Here is an 18,368-nt window from a genome sequence, read left to right as displayed (position 1 = left end):
AAAATTTCACTTATATTTTTCAATTAAATGTAAAGAGGTTGACCAGTGTAATTCAGGTAATTCACAAAAGATTTACTACCACTGATATCTGATACACGCAAGTCACTGTTATGGCAGAGTTGGTGATGGGGATATCATTTTATGATCTTGATCACAGGTCTCTACGCTCTCCTAAATCTGCTGTCTCAGTTGGTGGTGGGAACTCGTGGTCTTGTTGGTGTTGTTATAATTGTTTCTGTGCTTTAGCTAGTTTATTATAACATGTATACATTGTATTTCTGCAGAGCTAGGAAAAGTAACTGCACCAGTGGAAAATGGGATCATAAGGAAAAAGTGCCCAAGGTGCCAATTAGAGTTTCTTCAACAAGAGGACTTGAAAAGTCATATGATGGTAGGTTACTGCAATTATTGGGTCAAGTAAAGATGTGTGATCAGGAAAACTTGATAGTACAATGTTATGTAGTAGACTATCCTTAATAAAACATTTGTGAATTTGATTGCTTTTTTTAAACTGTGTAGCCAGTTGTAGTTCATTATACTTGAGCTTTGCTCTTCACCTCTTAGTTTCCTTTTGAGTCAATGGTTTTGTGATCACTGGACTGTATACGGTTACTTGGCTGCAGCATATTTATCTCTGCATCTTTGACATTTCCTTGTTGCACTTTTGTATTGTTCTGTTTTGTTAGTTTGGCCAAAGCATGTTCACCACACTGAGGCTGGTCTGCTTTAGGTATCTTCCCATGTCAAAAAAAAAAAAAAATGGCCAGAGAGAGACTCATTTCCTATAATGCCTTTTGCTGCGCTTTTCTGTTAATGCTCAAACCTTCAGAATTAGCACATTACTTTAAAAGATATGTGCTTTATTTTCACTTTGTAAAAATGACAGCGTTAATGTCGATAAACTGTCTGGAAATAGTTTTGTTTATAAATGAAACCATAAGTGAAAAGTGCCTTGCTTTTCATGCCTCCTGCCACACGTCTGTGTTGTGTATGAAAAGTAAGTGTCACTTCCTCACAGCAGCAGACAGGGCGCATAAAGAGAGAAGCTCTGGCTCGTTGTTTGTTTTGGGTTTGTATTCGCATTTGATTTTACTCAGAAGCCTCGGCAGTGCTTAAACTCAACTGGCTTATCAGCAGCTGACAGTGTACCGAGTCAATACTAAGACTTATCAGTTAGCTCTAACTTCTGCTAAATTTTTTAGCGGTTTATTGGTTTGGCGCCATAAAAGCTAACTTTTCAGTTAGCGGATTAGTGGTTATCGAAGCTAACCTTTAGGTTAGCCGTGCCCTCCACTGCTTACAGCAACTGTCATGACAGAGCTATCGTACAACATGTAGACTGGACAGATTTTTTTTTTTTTTGCTGAACTTAATTATTGCTTATTGTTTTTACGTTTGTTTATACACAAATCTCACAAATATTTTTGGCACAAATTAATTATTTGTGATTGTTTTTAAAATATCTGGTTCTATGTGGTCTAGATCAGGGGTGAGCAGCTTGTTCCAGAAAGGGCCAAGTGGGTGCAGGTTTTCTTTGCAGCCACTGATTCCACCAGGTGATTTCACTGATTATCACTTTGAGCAGATGGAATCTATTAATCAGTGAAATCACCTGGTGGAATCAGTGGCTGCAAAGAAAACCTGCACCCGCTTGGCCCTTTCTGGAACAAGCTGCTCACCATTGGTCTAGATGCTTGATCAGTTACATTAAGAATTGAACCACTTGATTCTTTACTAAAACACAACCCTTGCACCATATTGGCTGATAAGTTGTTTCAGCTAAAGGGACATTTACTAATGTTTAAGGTGGTCAAAATGCAGAGTCATCACTTCCTTGGGATCCTGTGGAATTTATGCATGTTTTCATGAATTTATGAAGACTGGTAAATGTCTTTGTGAGGTTTACTGAATTTTCTGCCTTATTGTAGCAAAATGCTTGTTTAAGCACTGGACTACCTTAACAACTTTATACAAACTAAAGTGAACCAAACATGCGTGAAGTAAACTATTAACTTGATAAATATGCCCAATTTTTTAATAAAGAATGCTGCAGCACAGCACGCAACACGTTTGAAAATAATGGAATTCAGAGTGTAGCACAAAGTAGTCTTTACCACTCATCAACAAAGGACAGAAATCATAGTTTTTGGTAGTAATACTATAGGAATTTTTAAGGGTTATTTTTACATTTGTTACTGTAGTGATTCAGCCAAAATAGACTTCTCACATCATGCATTTATTATTATGGAGATCCTTGCTTGATATGTTTGTGTCTTTGTGTAAATACATAGGAGATGTAGATTGTCTATTAATTTAAAACGTCTGTATTTTAGAGTTGCCGGGCAACCCTTCCATCAGTCGTGAATATTGGTGCAAACAAGCATGTCATGCTGGTCTCAGACTTCTACTATGGCCGATTTGAGGGCGATGCCAGTAAAAAAGACATGCAGAAGACCAACACCACTTTCAAGTGCCAGAGCTGTTTAAAAGTACTGAAAAACAATGTCAGGTATGCCACATTTTCCTGTTACGCTAGGCCCACTGCTGTATTTAAACCTCTAAGCTAGGTGTCATTCTTTGATGCCTCAAAAGTGTTTTATGCTTCAATGTCTGTTGAAATGATGACATGATGAAACTCCTGGGACAGTTATGGTTTCTCAGCAACAGCAATAGGATGACATCAAAACAAAGTTAATCCACTGAAAGAAATAGAAATTACAAATAAAATTATTGCTCGCATTCTTCTTACATGCAGTGCACTTCTTGGTGTGTTGTAAATGTGTTTATTAGAGGGAGAGGAATAGGGTGTGGCTAAGCAACTCTACGATGGACATGGCTCATTTAAAATACAATTGTGCCTGTCTTTAATAGTTTACAAAAATAACGCAATGTTAAAATACCCTCGGCCGTATGAGCATTGTGCTCTTTATAATTTGCAGTCATTTAATTAAGATCCTATTGTCTTACGTACAATTTGTCCATGTTCAATAAAGCCCCTCTGTCAATCAATATAAAACAAAATTTACGTTTTAAGATCGGATGCCGGGCATTGTGCAAATCAAGAAATAATTGTAGATTACCCGCTGTGCATTTGCAGGGACTGAGACAAATTTAACTCCATAAAAAGTTAGATTAGATTTGGAATAGAATAGCATAGATGTGTACTGTTAGTGCATTTCTGCACTGACATTCTTTGAGCTTGTTTACGGTCTGTGTCCCAAGAATGTTCCCTGTGAATTTGAAGACTGTGACAGTAGTAGGACTGGACTTGTGCTGAGCACAGATGGACGGACAGATGAAAAGTCTACGCAATACCCGATGGCCATATTTTCGCCTTGGGTAAAAATAGAAAATTCATATTCGACAGTGTTTAATTTTATAGCAGGCTGTCACAAAAAATTCAGCATTGCATGTAATACAGTGTGTGTGGCATTTTAAGTTTTAATGTTACTGTCTTAATATGAAATTATTTATGCTTAATTCACTGTCTGGTAGTATTTTACTACATACTTTAAAAAAATCTCGGTGAGACACGGAATTGGAATATTATAATCTGTGTATCACACATTGTCTAGTTCACACAGCAAGATAATTATTCTGCTTTTTGACCCGATCTTCCCCTTCCGACAATCTTAAGGACAGCACGACTATCGTGATGGCGCTAAAGATAATCTTATCACGTATTCCTGCGGTGTGTTAAGAGCGCTCTAGTCTGCTTGGAACGACATCGGCACCCCTCTTACCTCAAATCATGAATATTCAGCATGTTGGATTGTCTTGGCCCAATATCCCAGCATGTGGGGTGTTCCCCGAGCACAAACGAGCACACAACCTGTTGAGTGTGAAGTGTAGTCAATCAGAAAGTGGGGTTACAGAAGCATGGCGGGGAATCCAAAATTGTTTACTCCAAAGTCATTTTTGATCTCGAGAGGGTTTGTGAGTGAAATCTGTCCGTGTCTGGTGTGGTGTTTTTACTATGTGGCTGCACACAACATACTGTACGACCAAAACTGCTATAGCTATGATTTTTTTTTTTTTTTATCACCGTGTCTGTGTTCTCTCAGGTATTGAAAACCTACTCACAATTTTAAAATCTTGCTGTGTGAACCAGGCATAAGCAAGCAGCTGTATTGAATTAATGAGCTGGTCTGCAACTTTTTGCGGGAGCAGCCGTATATCACAATAGAACCCAGTGCAGATCCATCTCCTCTGTTCACATAACAGAAGCTCAGCATTTTATGTCATCTTTTCTGGAAACATGTTAAAATGAGAACAGTGACGTCCATCCATGAGAGCAGTAATCAGCAGTAGTTCTACACGAGCACAAATGATCTCTGTTCTGCTGCGTACAAGTAGTCATGCACAGTAAAGGGCAAACATTTGGTCCTTCATTTGGAACAAGCTCTGTGTCAAGATTATTTACAGTGCATCTGGAAAGTACTCACAGCGCTTCACTTCTTCCACATCTTAAGTTACAGCCTTATTTAAAAATGTAGTACATTAATTTTTTTCCACTTCAAAATTCTTCTCACAACACCCCATAATGACAACTTGCAAAACTTTATTTTTTTTATTTATTTATTTTTTTTATTAAACACAACAGACTAAGACATCACCTCTTTGCAGCACCCCTCAAGTTCCACCAGGTTGAATGGGGAGCGACAGTGCACAGCCATTTTCAGATCTCTCCAGGTCTGTGCCCTGGCTGGGCCACTCAAGGGCATTCACAGAGTTGTCCTGAAGCCACTCCTTTGATATCTTGGCTGTGTGCTTAGGGTCACTGTCCTGCTGAAAGATGAACTGTCGCCCCAATCTGAGGTCATGAGTGCTCTGGAGCAGGTTTTCATCCAGGATGGCTCTGTACATTGCTGCATTCAACTTTCCCTCAATCCTGACTAGTCTCCCAGTTCCTGTCGCTGAAAAACATCCTCACAGCATGATGCTGCCACCACCATGCTTCACTGTAGGAATGGTGCTTAGTTTCCTCCAAACATGATGCCTGGCATTCACGCCAAAGAGTTGAATCTTTGTATCCTCAAGCCAGAGAATTTTGTTTCTCATGGCCTGCCATGCTTCTTTTGCTAAGGAGTGGCTTCCGTCTGGTCATTCTACCATACAAGCCTGATTGGTGTATTGCTGCACAGATGGTTGTCCTTCTGGAAGGTTCTCCTGTCCACAGAGGAATGCTGGGGCTCTGACAGAGTGACCATCGGGTTGTTGGTCATGTCCTTGACAGAAGGCCCTTTTTCCCTGATCGCTCAGTTTAGATGGGCGGCCAGCTCTAGGAAGAGTCCTGGTGGATCCAAACATCTTCCATTTATGAAAGATGGAGGCCACTGTGCTCATTGGGACCTTCAAAGCAGCAGAAATGTTCTGTACCTTTCCCTAAATTTGTGCCTCAAGACAATCCTGTCTCAGACATGCACTGTCAGCTGTGGGACCTTATATGTAGACAGGTGTGTGCCTTTCCGAATCATGTCCAATCAAATGAATTTACCCCAGGTGGTCTCCAAGTAAGCTGTAGAAACATCTCAAGGATGATCTGTGGAAACGGGTTGCACCCAAGCTCAGTTTTGAGCTTCATGGCTGTGAATACTGTACATGTACATCTGATTTCCTGTTTTTATTTTCAATAAATTTGCAAAAGTCTCGTGCTGTTTTCACATTTCCATTATGAGGTATTATGTAGAACTTTGAGGAAAAAAATGAATTTCGTCCATTTGGGAATAAGGCTGCAGCATAACAAAATATGGAAAAAGTGAAGCGCTGTGAATACTTTCCGGATGCACTGTAACACCGGGGGACTTCTTTAAAAACACTGTGTTTATTCTTAAGCAATTTCCAAGATAAGGAATTAAAGTATTTCCACACGGTGTCTTCCAAAACAAGGGCATCTTTTGTTAACCGTTTTCTGCGGGCTGTGATGATCAATCCAGCTGAAAATACAAGTGTTCAGAATAATAAAGGACTGTTAATCGACTGAGATTTGTATGGGAAAATATCAGACTGAGGTACAGTAGTGTTCAGAATAATAGTAGTGCTATGTGACTTAAAAGATTAATCCAGGTTTTGAGTATATTTCTTATTGTTATATGGGAAACAAGGTACCAGTAGATTCTCACAAATCCAACAAGACCAAGCATTCATGATATGCACACTCTTAAGGCTATGAAATTGGGCTATTAGTAAAAAAAAAAGTAGAAAAGGGGGTGTTCACAATAATAGTAGTGTGGCATTCAGTCAGTGAGTTTGTCAATTTTGTGGAACAAACAGGTGTGAATCAGGTGTCCCCTATTTAAGGATAAAGCCAGCACCTGTTGAACATGCTTTTCTCTTTGAAAGTCTGAGGAAAATGGGACGTTCAAGACGTTGTTCAGAAGAACAGCGTAGTTTGATTAAAAAGTTGATTGGAGAGGGGAAAACTTATACGCAGGTGCAAAAAATTATAGGCTGTTCATCTACAGTGATCTCCAATGCTTTAAAATAGACACACAAAAAAACAGACGCGTGGAAGAAAATGGAAAACAACCATCAAAATGGATAGAAGAATAACCAGAATGGCAAAGGCTCACCCATTGATCAGCTCCAGGATGATCAAAGACAGTCTGGAGTTACCTGTAAGTGCTGTGACAGTTAGAAGACGCCTGTGTGAAGCTAATTTATTTGTAAGAATCCCCCGCAAAGTCCCTCTGTTAAATAAAAGACGTGCAGAAGAGGCTACAATTTGCCAAAGAACACATCAACCGGCCTAAAGAGAAATGGAGGAATATTTTGTGGACTGATGAGAGTAAAATTGTTCTTTTTGGGTCCAAGGGTCCAAGACAGTTTGTGAGACGACCCCCAAACTCTGAATTCAAGCCACAGTTCACAGTGAAGACAGTGAAACATGGTGGTGCAAGCATCATGATATGGGCATGTTTCTCCTACTATGGTGTTGGGCCTATATATCACATACCAGGTATCATGGTTCAGTTTGGATATGTCAAAATACTTGAAGAGGTCATGTTGCCTTATGCTGAAGAGGACATGCCCTTGAAATGGGTGTTTCAACAAGACAATGACCCCAAGCACACTAGTAAACGAGCAAAATCTTGGTTCCAAACCAACAAAATTAATGCCTCGCAGATGTGAAGAAATCATGAAAAACTGGTTATACAACTAAATACTAGTTTAGTGATTTGCAGGATTGCTAAAAAAGCAGTTTGAACGTAATACTTTTGAGTTTGTAGCGTCAACAGCAGATGCTGCTATTATTGTGAACACCCCCTTTTCTACTTTTTTTTTTTTTTTTTAACTAATAGCCCAGTTTCATAGCCTTAAGAGTGCATATGATGAATGCTTGGTCTTGTTGGATTTGTGAGAATCTACTGAATCTACTGGTACCTTGTTTCCCATGTAACAATAAGAAATATACTCAAAACCTGGATTAATCTTTTTAGTCACATAGCACTACTATTATTCTGAACACTACTGTATAAGTACGGACTGAGTGCTTGTGAGATCAGTGCGAAAAACACAGAGGTCTGATATTCCCATATATATATATATATATATATATATATAATATACACACATACACACACACACAGTGGTCCCTCGCTATAACGCGGTTCACCTTTCGCGGCCTCGCTGTTTCGCGGATTTTTTTTAGTCCAATTTTGCATGCTTTTTTTTACAGTGCATTGTGTTCCGCGGCCTCATCAAGCAGCCGGTCGCGACACCGCGAAGGGAGAGCACGCGCATTGTGTTCTGCGTGTCTGTTTATAAGAATCTTCTCGCTCAGAAGAAAAAAAAGCGCCAACAACTACCCATAACTGTGTTCTACACTCGGAAAAAGACACCTGCAGCGAGGTGTGAGTCAGTGGAAAAAGACGTGACAGCGCAGCGGTGCCAGGACGAAGAGGCGCGATCAGAGGAACTGTGAAATACTGGTCAGTCACTATTAATAATTTCTTATGTGTCCAACCTCGTACGTTGATCGTTAAAATTAAATTCATTAGTTCTAAAAGCCATCATAATTATTTATAGGAAAACATTCTATTTTTATTTATCAGACAAATGTTTGGGCCTGAAAACAGGTTTGTCTTATTTTTCTACTCAGGTTTGAACTTTGAGAGTGTTTACACACGAGAGAAAAGTGAGAAAATGTTCATGCCTGATTGAGAAAAGTGTATAAAGTGTGTAGTGAGGGGTTTTACAGCTTTAAAACGTCTATAATAATTGTAAAAAATAACGCTGGCCACTTCGCGTATTTCGCCTATCGCGGGCTACTTTTAAAACGTAACTCCCGCGATAAACGAGGGACCACTGTGTGTATGTGTGTGTGTATCTTTGGCTGCTTTCAGTGATGCCGGTATTTGGTTAGACTCTTTCTCTCCGATTGTTCTGTCTGAGTTATTTTCATTAGTTACTTCATCCAAACCATCAACATGTTTATTAGACCCCATTCCTACCAGGCTGCTCAAGGAAGCCCTACCATTATTTAATGCTTCGATCTTAAATATGATCAATCTATCTTTGTTAGTTGGCTATGTACCACAGGCTTTTAAGGTGGCAGTAATTAAACCATTACTTAAAAAGCCATCACTTGACCCAGCTATCTTAGCTAATTATAGGCCAATCTCCAACCTTCCTTTTCTCTCAAAAATTCTTGAAAGGGTAGTTGTAAAACAGCTAACTGATCATCTGCAGAGGAATGGTCTATTTGAAGAGTTTCAGTCAGGTTTTAGAATTCATCATAGTACAGAAACAGCATTAGTGAAGGTTACAAATGATCTTCTTATGGCCTCGGACAGTGGACTCATCTCTGTGCTTGTTCTGTTAGACCTCAGTGCTGCTTTTGATACTGTTGACCATAAAATTTTATTACAGAGATTAGAGCATGCCATAGGTATTAAAGGCACTGCGCTGCGGTGGTTTGAATCATATTTGTCTAATAGATTACAATTTGTTCATGTAAATGGGGAATCTTCTTCACAGACTAAAGTTAATTATGGAGTTCCACAAGGTTCTGTGCTAGGACCAATTTTATTCACTTTATACATGCTTCCCTTAGGCAGTATTATTAGACGGTATTGCTTAAATTTTCATTGTTACGCAGATGATACCCAGCTTTATCTATCCATGAAGCCAGAGGACACACACCAATTAGCTAAACTGCAGGATTGTCTTACAGACATAAAGACATGGATGACCTCTAATTTCCTGCTTTTAAACTCAGATAAAACTGAAGTTATTGTACTTGGCCCCACAAATCTTAGAAACATGGTGTCTAACCAGATCCTTACTCTGGATGGCATTACCCTGACCTCTAGTCATACTGTGAGAAATCTTGGAGTCATTTTTGATCAGGATATGTCATTCAAAGCGCATATTAAACAAATATGTAGGACTGCTTTTTTGCATTTACGCAATATCTCTAAAATCAGAAAGGTCTTGTCTGAGTGATGCTGAAAAACTAATTCATGCATTTATTTCCTCTAGGCTGGACTATTGTAATTCATTATTATCAGGTTGTCCTAAAAGTTCCCTAAAAAGCCTTCAGTTAATTCAAAATGCTGCAGCTAGAGTACTGACGGGGACTAGAAGGAGAGAGCATATCTCACCCATATTGGCCTCTCTTCATTGGCTTCCTGTTAATTCTAGAATAGAATTTAAAATTCTTCTTCTTACTTATAAGGTTTTGAATAATCAGGTCCCATCTTATCTTAGGGACCTCATAGTACCATATCACCCCAATAGAGCGCTTCGCTCTCAGACTGCAGGCTTACTTGTAGTTCCTAGGGTTTGTAAGAGTAGAATGGGAGGCAGAGCCTTCAGCTTTCAGGCTCCTCTCCTGTGGAACCAGCTCCCAATTCAGATCAGGGAGACAGACACCCTCTCTACTTTTAAGATTAGGCTTAAAACTTTCCTTTTTGCTAAAGCTTATAGTTAGGGCTGGATCAGGTGACCCTGAACCATCCCTTAGTTATGCTGCTATAGACGTAGACTGCTGGGGGGTTCCCATGATGCACTGTTTCTTTCTCTTTTTGCTCTGTATGCACCACTCTGCATTTAATCATTAGTGATCGATCTCTGCTCCCCTCCACAGCATGTCTTTTTCCTGGTTCTCTCCCTCAGCCCCAACCAGTCCCAGCAGAAGACTGCCCCTCCCTGAGCCTGGTTCTGCTGGAGGTTTCTTCCTGTTAAAAGGGAGTTTTTCCTTCCCACTGTAGCCAAGTGCTTGCTCACAGGGGGTCGTTTTGACCGTTGGGGTTTTACATAATTATTGTATGGCCTTGCCTTACAATATAAAGCGCCTTGGGGCAACTGTTTGTTGTGATTTGGCGCTATATAAAAAAATTGATTGATTGATTGATTGATTGTATGATTGTATATGTGTATATGTATATATATATATATATATACACACACACACACACTCTCTCTCTCTTACGGTTTCACCCGATTAGGAAAGCTGCTGATGGTTTTGGGCTCGTAGTCAGAGACCTGTTTGCCTCACCTCCATGAAGAACATGCTAAGGGCCCCTTCAGACATAGTACACATCAGGGCGAATCAAGGCGGAACAGCTTGTATGAGCGAACCACGAAAACATCAAGCCAACGGGCAGGTGTGAACGAACCCGCTGCGACGGTGTCGTGCACGCAGGAACACAGTGCAAACAGCTGGGACGTGGTGCACCACATCGCGCCACTGATGTGGAGAACAATAAAATAAAAACCAGCTGTATAATTAGTCAGTGTCACTGGGTTGACAAACAATAAATAAGAGGGGAGGCAATACAGAACCCAGCGGTTAAATAACCCTGGTTAATTAAAAAATAAATGCCATTTGCGGGATTCGAACCTGTGATTTACAAAAGCTCTGATTACCAGACAGAAACTTTACCACTGCGCTACAATCACTGTCTTATAACAGGAGCGTGAAATAGCTAAAATCAACAAGCAGATAAACATTTTTTTTTTAAAAAGTGGAAAGCGCTGTGATAACTGGCCAAATGGTGTTTATTACGGCATATTTCTGCCGATACGTGACTGAAAGTGGTGTACTTGTCACACTGTTGGCTTGTGACATTCAGATCGCCTGCTGCATGTCCACATGAACTGACAGTCCGTTTCTCACAAAAGCAATATATGTTTTTATGCATTTCCACGTGAGGACAGCAAGCACACACGCGTGTCCGTCAAAACACAGCACGTGTTCTGCAGCTGTGATGTCCAGAACCAGAGATGTCGCAACATTCCCATTTATAGAAGGGTATAAGAATCCACTTTCAACCCTTGTCAGTGTTACTGAGAACTTAGTCATATTGGTGACTTAATGAACTATAACAAGGCTTTCGTTGTATCAAATAATGTTAAGACGCTTCAGCACAAATTGCTGAAGTCAAATATTTAGATAAATGTTGCAATAGAACAGTAACCATCCAATGCAAAAATGTGGTTTTATGAAATAGTAATAAAACTGTATTCTCATCCATGTGACAGACTGTGGATTATAGTTGTCATCTTGCCAATGTGGGAAAATATGCTATTTATGACTAAAGGCCCAGTCACACGGCACTTAACGAAGGGCAACGAAGCCCAAACGAAACAAGAAATCTGGACTTTCGTTGACTTTTATTGGCATCCTTTAACCTTCGCGCAGCTTCATTCCTGTAGCTCTCACTTTGTCAGGATTTTTAAATTGTTGAAAAATTTGAACGAATGCCACCGAAAACTTAAATTCGTAGGTATTTTGTTTTGCTGTAGTTCTTGACGGTTTGCTTAGTTTTTGTAACATTAGCGTTTAATTTGACTTCATTCAACCAGCTGAATGATTTCACACAGTACAAAAGCCGGTTTGTGGGTGCTTTTGCGGAGGAGCACGGTGGTGCTGCTGTGTGTGCGGTGTGGGGCTGCATGTGATGTGGTGAGTGCTGCCGGTCATGCCATGGTGCTGGCTGGCCAGGAAGAATTTGTCGGCCTCTCCGCCTGTGCATGGCAGCCCGTGATTGTGGTGTTGGCCAGTGCTGCGCACATGAGGAGAGTTGCTGCACAAAAAGTCCGGCCGGAGCTGCAGCATTCTGTCCATGAGATCTGAAGGGCTTGCTGTCCTCAAATCTCTGCAGACAGAAGAGCCTGGTGCCCCATTCAGTGTCTGGAGCATGATTGAGAGTGAGACAAAGGGAGAGAGAGAGAGGGGGGAGCAGGCAGCTAGAGTGCACCACGGAAAGGAAACTGAAACCTATTCAGAAAGTTTTTCATTTAACCCTTTAGCATAATCACATTTTTCAGTAGAATGTTGTCGATATCAATATACTGTATCAAATGTGTAGGAGTACGTGCGTATTTCGGGTGTACAGACAGCGATTAGAGTTTTGGTATTTGAGAAATATTTGGCATGTCAATCAATCAATCAATTTTTTTTTTATATAGCGCCAAATCACAACAAACAGTTGCCCCAAGGCGCTTTATATTGTAAGGCAAGGCCATACAATAATGATGTAAAACCCCAACGGTCAAAACGACCCCCTGTGAGCAAGCACTTGGCTACAGTGGGAAGGAAAAACTCCCTTTTAACAGGAAGAAACCTCCAGCAGAACCAGGCTCAGGGAGGGGCAGTCTTCTGCTGGGACTGGTTGGGGCTGAGGGAGAGAACCAGGAAAAAGACATGCTGTGGAGGGGAGCAGAGATCGATCACTAATGATTAAATGCAGAGTGGTGCATACAGAGCAAAAAGAGAAAGAAACAGTGCATCATGGGAACCCCCCAGCAGTCTACGTCTATAGCAGCATAACTAAGGGATGGTTCAGGGTCACCTGATCCAGCCCTAACTATAAGCTTTAGCAAAAAGGAAAGTTTTAAGCCTAATCTTAAAAGTAGAGAGGGTGTCTGTCTCCCTGATCTGAATTGGGAGCTGGTTCCACAGGAGAGGAGCCTGAAAGCTGAAGGCTCTGCCTCCCATTCTACTCTTACAAACCCTAGGAACTACAAGTAAGCCTGCAGTCTGAGAGCGAAGTGCTCTATTGGGGTGATATGGTACTACGAGGTCCCTAAGATAAGATGGGACCTGATTATTCAAAACCTTATAAGTAAGAAGAAGAATTTTAAATTCTATTCTAGAATTAACAGGAAGCCAATGAAGAGAGGCCAATATGGGTGAGATATGCTCTCTCCTTCTAGTCCCCGTCAGCACTCTAGCTGCAGCATTTTGAATTAACTGAAGGCTTTTTAGGGAACTTTTAGGACAACCTGATAATAATGAATTACAATAGTCCAGCCTAGAGGAAATAAATGCATGAATTAGTTTTTCAGCATCACTCTGAGACAAGACCTTTCTGATTTTAGAGATATTGCGTAAATGCAAAAAAGCAGTCCTTTTTGCAGTGTGTATAATTTTGGTGGCATATTTAGTATGTGGTGTGGTGGTGGTTTTTTGTTGTTTTTTGTATGAATGTTATACAAGCGCTTCAGGGTTTTTTTTTTTTTTGTTTTGTTTTTTTAAATGGGAGCAAAATTGAGCCCAGCGTGTCGTCAGACAGTGAGGATTCTGACAATGGAGATGATCCCTCTTTTGTTCTGGACAAGAAACTAGAGCAGGTGGATCCACCCTTCACAGTGGGTCGGATCACGCGCTTCTGTTTGCAGCTGAGCTCCGTCCCAGCGCCGAGTCCTGGAACGCAGAGATGCAGACACACAGTGTTCCAGCAGCACGGAGATCAACGTTCGCTTCGGTTTCTTTATGTACCTCTTTCGTCCCTTTTGCGCTCTCGATTCGCAGGCTGTTCGGTGATGGGAAAAGTCAAAAGCTCAGTCATCGACCTTTTCTTGATGAATTGTGTTTTGTGCTATAGACCTGACATCATGAAAAAAAAAATTTCAGTTTTTTTTCCTCCCCAAGCAGCACTCACATTACTTAATAGTTAAACTTGATTCACTTAATGTGCACATCCTTTATCTTCTGTGAGTTGATCAGGCAGTGGATTAACACACATCAACATGTTGTTATTGTTGTTTGTTTTTTCAATATATGAACACACTGCTTCACTTTAAATATGCAATAAGTCTGCTTCAGGTGATCAGCGGAGACCCTCTTTCTTTTAAAAGGATTTATTTTATTCAGTGTGCCACTTTGGGAAGTTGTAGCGTTTGCTGCTATGTTGAATAGCTTACACTCGTCATCTTCATTTAAATCCCCCTGGTATGAAATATTATAAACTAATATCTTATCTGTCAGTGCTGGCCAAAATTCTTGAAGCTGTTCTGAGTGAACAAGTAAGAGTTTTTGCATTCAGATGTCATCAGAATATCAATATCTGTAGCTTTCAATGCAGTTGATCATGCTGTCTTAATTGAGAGAATAAGGTCATGGGTGAGCATCTCTGGGTGGACCCAAGATTGGTTTTTATCTTTCAAACAGGAGTTTCTCAGTTGCTGCAGCAACTTATATGTCCTCTTCTACCTTCCTGTCCTGTGGTGTGCCCCAGGGTTATGTTGTGGGACCTATTTTATTTGCTTTGTATTTGCTCCCACTCTAACACGTTTTGAGATCATTTGATGAAGTCTCATATCATTGTTATGCAGATGACATCCAGTTGTAGATTTCATTTTCTCCTCAAAATGTTACCAGGGTATACATCCTGCAGTCCTGCCCCTGAGGATTTTGTCCCTTAGTGATTCGGAACTTTGGTCTTTTGTCCTCCTTTGTTCGTTCAGTAGTCAGAAATTTGAGTGTTACGTGTAACCATGCTCTCAATTTGGTCACTCGTCTTGTTCTATCCTGTATCTTCCACCTTCAGAATATTACTCGCCTTAGTAGTATTGTGTCCAGAGTCGAGCTGGAGATGATTGTCCATGCCTTTGTCTCCTCACACCTGGAGGAGACAGACGAGGTGATAATCGGTGATGCTTTGAAAAGACTGACGCGCAGTGAACGCAACAGCTAGCAGCTTGTGTAGCCGTGGCCCTCTGATCACTTCCTCCATCTTCTATGATGAAATAATGCTGAATATATGTGGAAATGATTGTGGATGCAAAACCTTCAGATATCTGTCGCTGAGACAGATGACGACTGATGTGCAGTTTGAAGTAGAAACGAGGTGATAATCCGTGATCTGTGGTTGATGGCGCATGCGCAGTGAAGGCAGGGTGGACCGATTTTTAGGGGGGGCCGTTTGGTCTGCGACACCGGAACTTGCTGGTCGTGCTGAGGTCAAGTTTGAAAACCAAGGGAGACTGTACATTTGGAGTGATAACCCCAAAGCTATGGAATGCACTGCCTTTGTATCTCCACTCGGCAGACTCTGTTGGAGCTTTAAGAAGCTCAAGACTCAACTATACAAGATTGCTTTACTTTACTTACTTTACTTTACTTAGTGTTGTGTTTTTATTGTTATTATTTGTCTTTATTTTAATCTTACTGTGAAGCACTTTGATTGTTTCTTGAAAGGTGCAATATAAATGAACTTTACTTACTTACTATATACAGAGTTTTGAGCCGTTTTCAGTGCATCCTGAAAAATCCTGCAAGATATTCAGACATCACAGTTGGCAAAAATAAATAAATAAATAATGCGATGTCAGTTTTTTTCCAATATTGTGCAGCTTCATTGCTGTGCCATTATTTCATTGCCCTGAAAACACTTCCTTTTTTACGCATACGGAGCTACACTTGTACATCTTGCGGAGACGGAATGTGTCCATTCCTGATAAAGAAACTGCATGTCATCTGTGGTCTTCTCAGATCTCAGATGGATGACACTATCAGACACTTTTCTCTCATGGGTCTAAAAATGAAAAATGACTAGTAGTTTATGCGGCGTAAGAACTGCTCCTTTGATTAAGTAATGCTGCTTCAGAACATTGCACACAAAAAATAAAAAAAATAAACATGCCCAGCTGTAAGCCGCTTTTAATGGGGAAGCACATTTGTACTGCAGCTGTACTCACAGCAGAGTTCATAGTGCAGCCACATAAAATTTTCTGTTAGGGGAGCTGAGGTAGCAGAACGTATAGTCTGAAAAATGGGCCATGCCATGTCAGGGCAACAATGGCAGGTATCTATGGAGGTGATTATTGCAGCTACAGAGAACTTAATCATTAGGAAAATAAATCTGCTAATTGCTGATATTATGGCAGCCATTATGCATGGTTAGGAAGTGAGGTGTAAGAAGAGTACTTCATCTGTCTTAATACCCTGTAGGAGTTAGACTGCAGTCTGCATGCACCATCCACAGGCTTTTTAATCAGTAGCTCTACAAAAAAAAGTGTCATGACCATATTTTCAAGTGTATAAGTCACATCTGTCATAACATGCATCAGGAATAGGGAAAAACGTATATGTCACACCAGAGTCTTAAGTCACATTTATTTATTTTTTTTAACATTTCAGAATAATAATAAAAAAGTTCTTAATCTTCCGCTGTACTAAAAGCGTACCATGGGTTTTGTGTATGTTACACCTCTATTTTGACAAAAGGTGCTTTAAATGCAAGTCGCAGAACATCCCAATTTAAAAATAAGAAAATAAAAAATAAAATTCACTCTGTACTCTGCAAAATACAGGACTTAATATTTTTACTTGTGCATCCAGCCATGGCAAGAGTGTAAGAAAATCCCTTGGACTGTTCCCTTGTTTTCACTCATCACAGCAAGTCTAAGGTGGATCTGCATGTTGATTTGGCACAAGTTTTACGCTGAATGCCCTTCATGAAGCAACTCCATGTTACATGGAGAAATGTGGCAGGGGTGGGGTTTGAACCAGGAACCTTCCACACTGAAACTAAGTGCACTAACCACTTGGCCACCATAGCAAGAGTGTATATGGTACATTTACCTGCTGTGTGATGGACACACGTGCCAGGTAAATGTACCTTATATCTACAGTACATCCGGAAGGTATTGACAGTGCTTAACACTTTTTCCACATTTTGATATGTTACAGCCTTACTCCAAAATGGATGAAATTCTTTTTTTTTTTTTCCTTCAAAATTCTCCACACAATACCCCATAATGACAATGTGAAAAAACCAGGATTCTTCCTAGAGCTGGTCACCCATCTAATGGCCCGGTCACACGGCACACAACGATTCCTGAATGAAGGGAAAAAGTAAAAAAAAGTCACAATTTATTGAGAAAAGGTGGACGAAAGAGCTTTTATCACCGAACAGTCTGTGAAGCAAGAGCACAAAAGGGACGAAAGAGGAACTTAACAAAACCGAAGCTCACGATCTCGACGAAACGCGCCTGGAGCCACAGCTGGAGCAGTGTGTGTCAGCTCCAGCACTCGGCGCTGGGACGGAGCTCATAGCGCCTGAGTCCTGGAGAAACTGCAAACAGAATCTGTGGAGATCTGTGTGCATGTCGATGGACCACTTGCTCTGGTTCCTCGTCCAGAACAAAAGAGGGATCATCATCAGAATCCACACTGTCTGTCGACACTCTGCGCGCTCCGTCGTGCTCCAATTTAAAAAAAAAAAAAAAAAAAGTGTGCCGTGGTCACTGCTGTATCACTGTATTATGTTCTAAGCCATATATATTGATTTATAACAGAAAACTGTCAAAAGGGAGAATAAATATAAATATAAGTGTAAAGTTGATTGAATATATCAGAGCAGTAATTAATCAGTGCGTGTGAATGCGTGCATTGACTCTCATGTGCGGTTATTCCACCAGCTGATCACTGATCCACAACGTGAATTCTTCCTTCCAGAACAGCTCTTTATATAATCATTTTGATTCATCTACCCGTTGCCACATGTACAGAAGGACTGGATTGTCATTCCTACACTCATATTGTTATATTTAATACAAAATAATAAGCGCATGCAGGAGCTCCTGCTGCCGCTGATGCTGCATTCAAGTACTGTCGGAAATTACACAACTTTTTCATTGTTTCAAATTCAACAGTTTGTGGCAAAATAATTAATTATATCCACACAAAAGATTAATTCTGGCCTATGTAAGGTGCCTGAGCCCATTGAAGCTGCCCCCCCCCCCCCCACACACACAGATAAAAAAAAATCCAAGCAAGCAGGCTGAGTTTGCCTTGTAATTTCCGACGGTACATGAACGCAGCAGCAGGCTCAGCGCTCACAAACTGGCTTCTGTGCTGTGTGAAAACGTTCAGCTGCTCCAACGAAGTCAAATTAAACAATAACATTACAAAAACTACACAAACGATTAAAAAAAATGTCAAGAACGACAGCAAAACGAAACACAGACGAACTGAGGTTTTCATTGCCCTTCGTTCAAATTTTTCAACAGTTTAAAAATCCTGACGAAGCGCCAGCTGCAGGAACGAGGCTGCGCGAAGGTTAAACGATGCCAACGACAGTCAACGAAAGTCCAGATTTCTTGTTTCGTCAGGGCTTCGTCACCCTTGTGCC

General features: G+C 40.6%; 1 protein-coding gene across 4 annotated transcripts in view; it reads left to right on the top strand.

Moving 5' to 3' along the window:
* Positions 1-18,368, top strand: part of LOC117527480 (zinc finger protein 280C-like) — a 54,293-nt gene that overhangs the window by 28,849 nt on the left and 7,076 nt on the right. For all 4 annotated transcript variants that reach the window (XM_034189873.1, XM_034189848.1, XM_034189855.1 and 1 more), the window contains exons 6-7: positions 285-391; positions 2,334-2,509. In XM_034189873.1, the coding sequence (XP_034045764.1) occupies positions 285-391; positions 2,334-2,509 (283 nt within the window). The remainder of the gene's footprint in view (positions 1-284; positions 392-2,333; positions 2,510-18,368) is intronic.

The sequence above is a fragment of the Thalassophryne amazonica genome, chromosome 2, assembly GCF_902500255.1.
Source record: "Thalassophryne amazonica chromosome 2, fThaAma1.1, whole genome shotgun sequence".
Taxonomy (NCBI): domain Eukaryota; kingdom Metazoa; phylum Chordata; class Actinopteri; order Batrachoidiformes; family Batrachoididae; genus Thalassophryne; species Thalassophryne amazonica.
The sequence above is the reverse complement of the archived record's forward strand: the minus strand, read 5'-3'. Positions and strand labels throughout refer to the sequence as shown.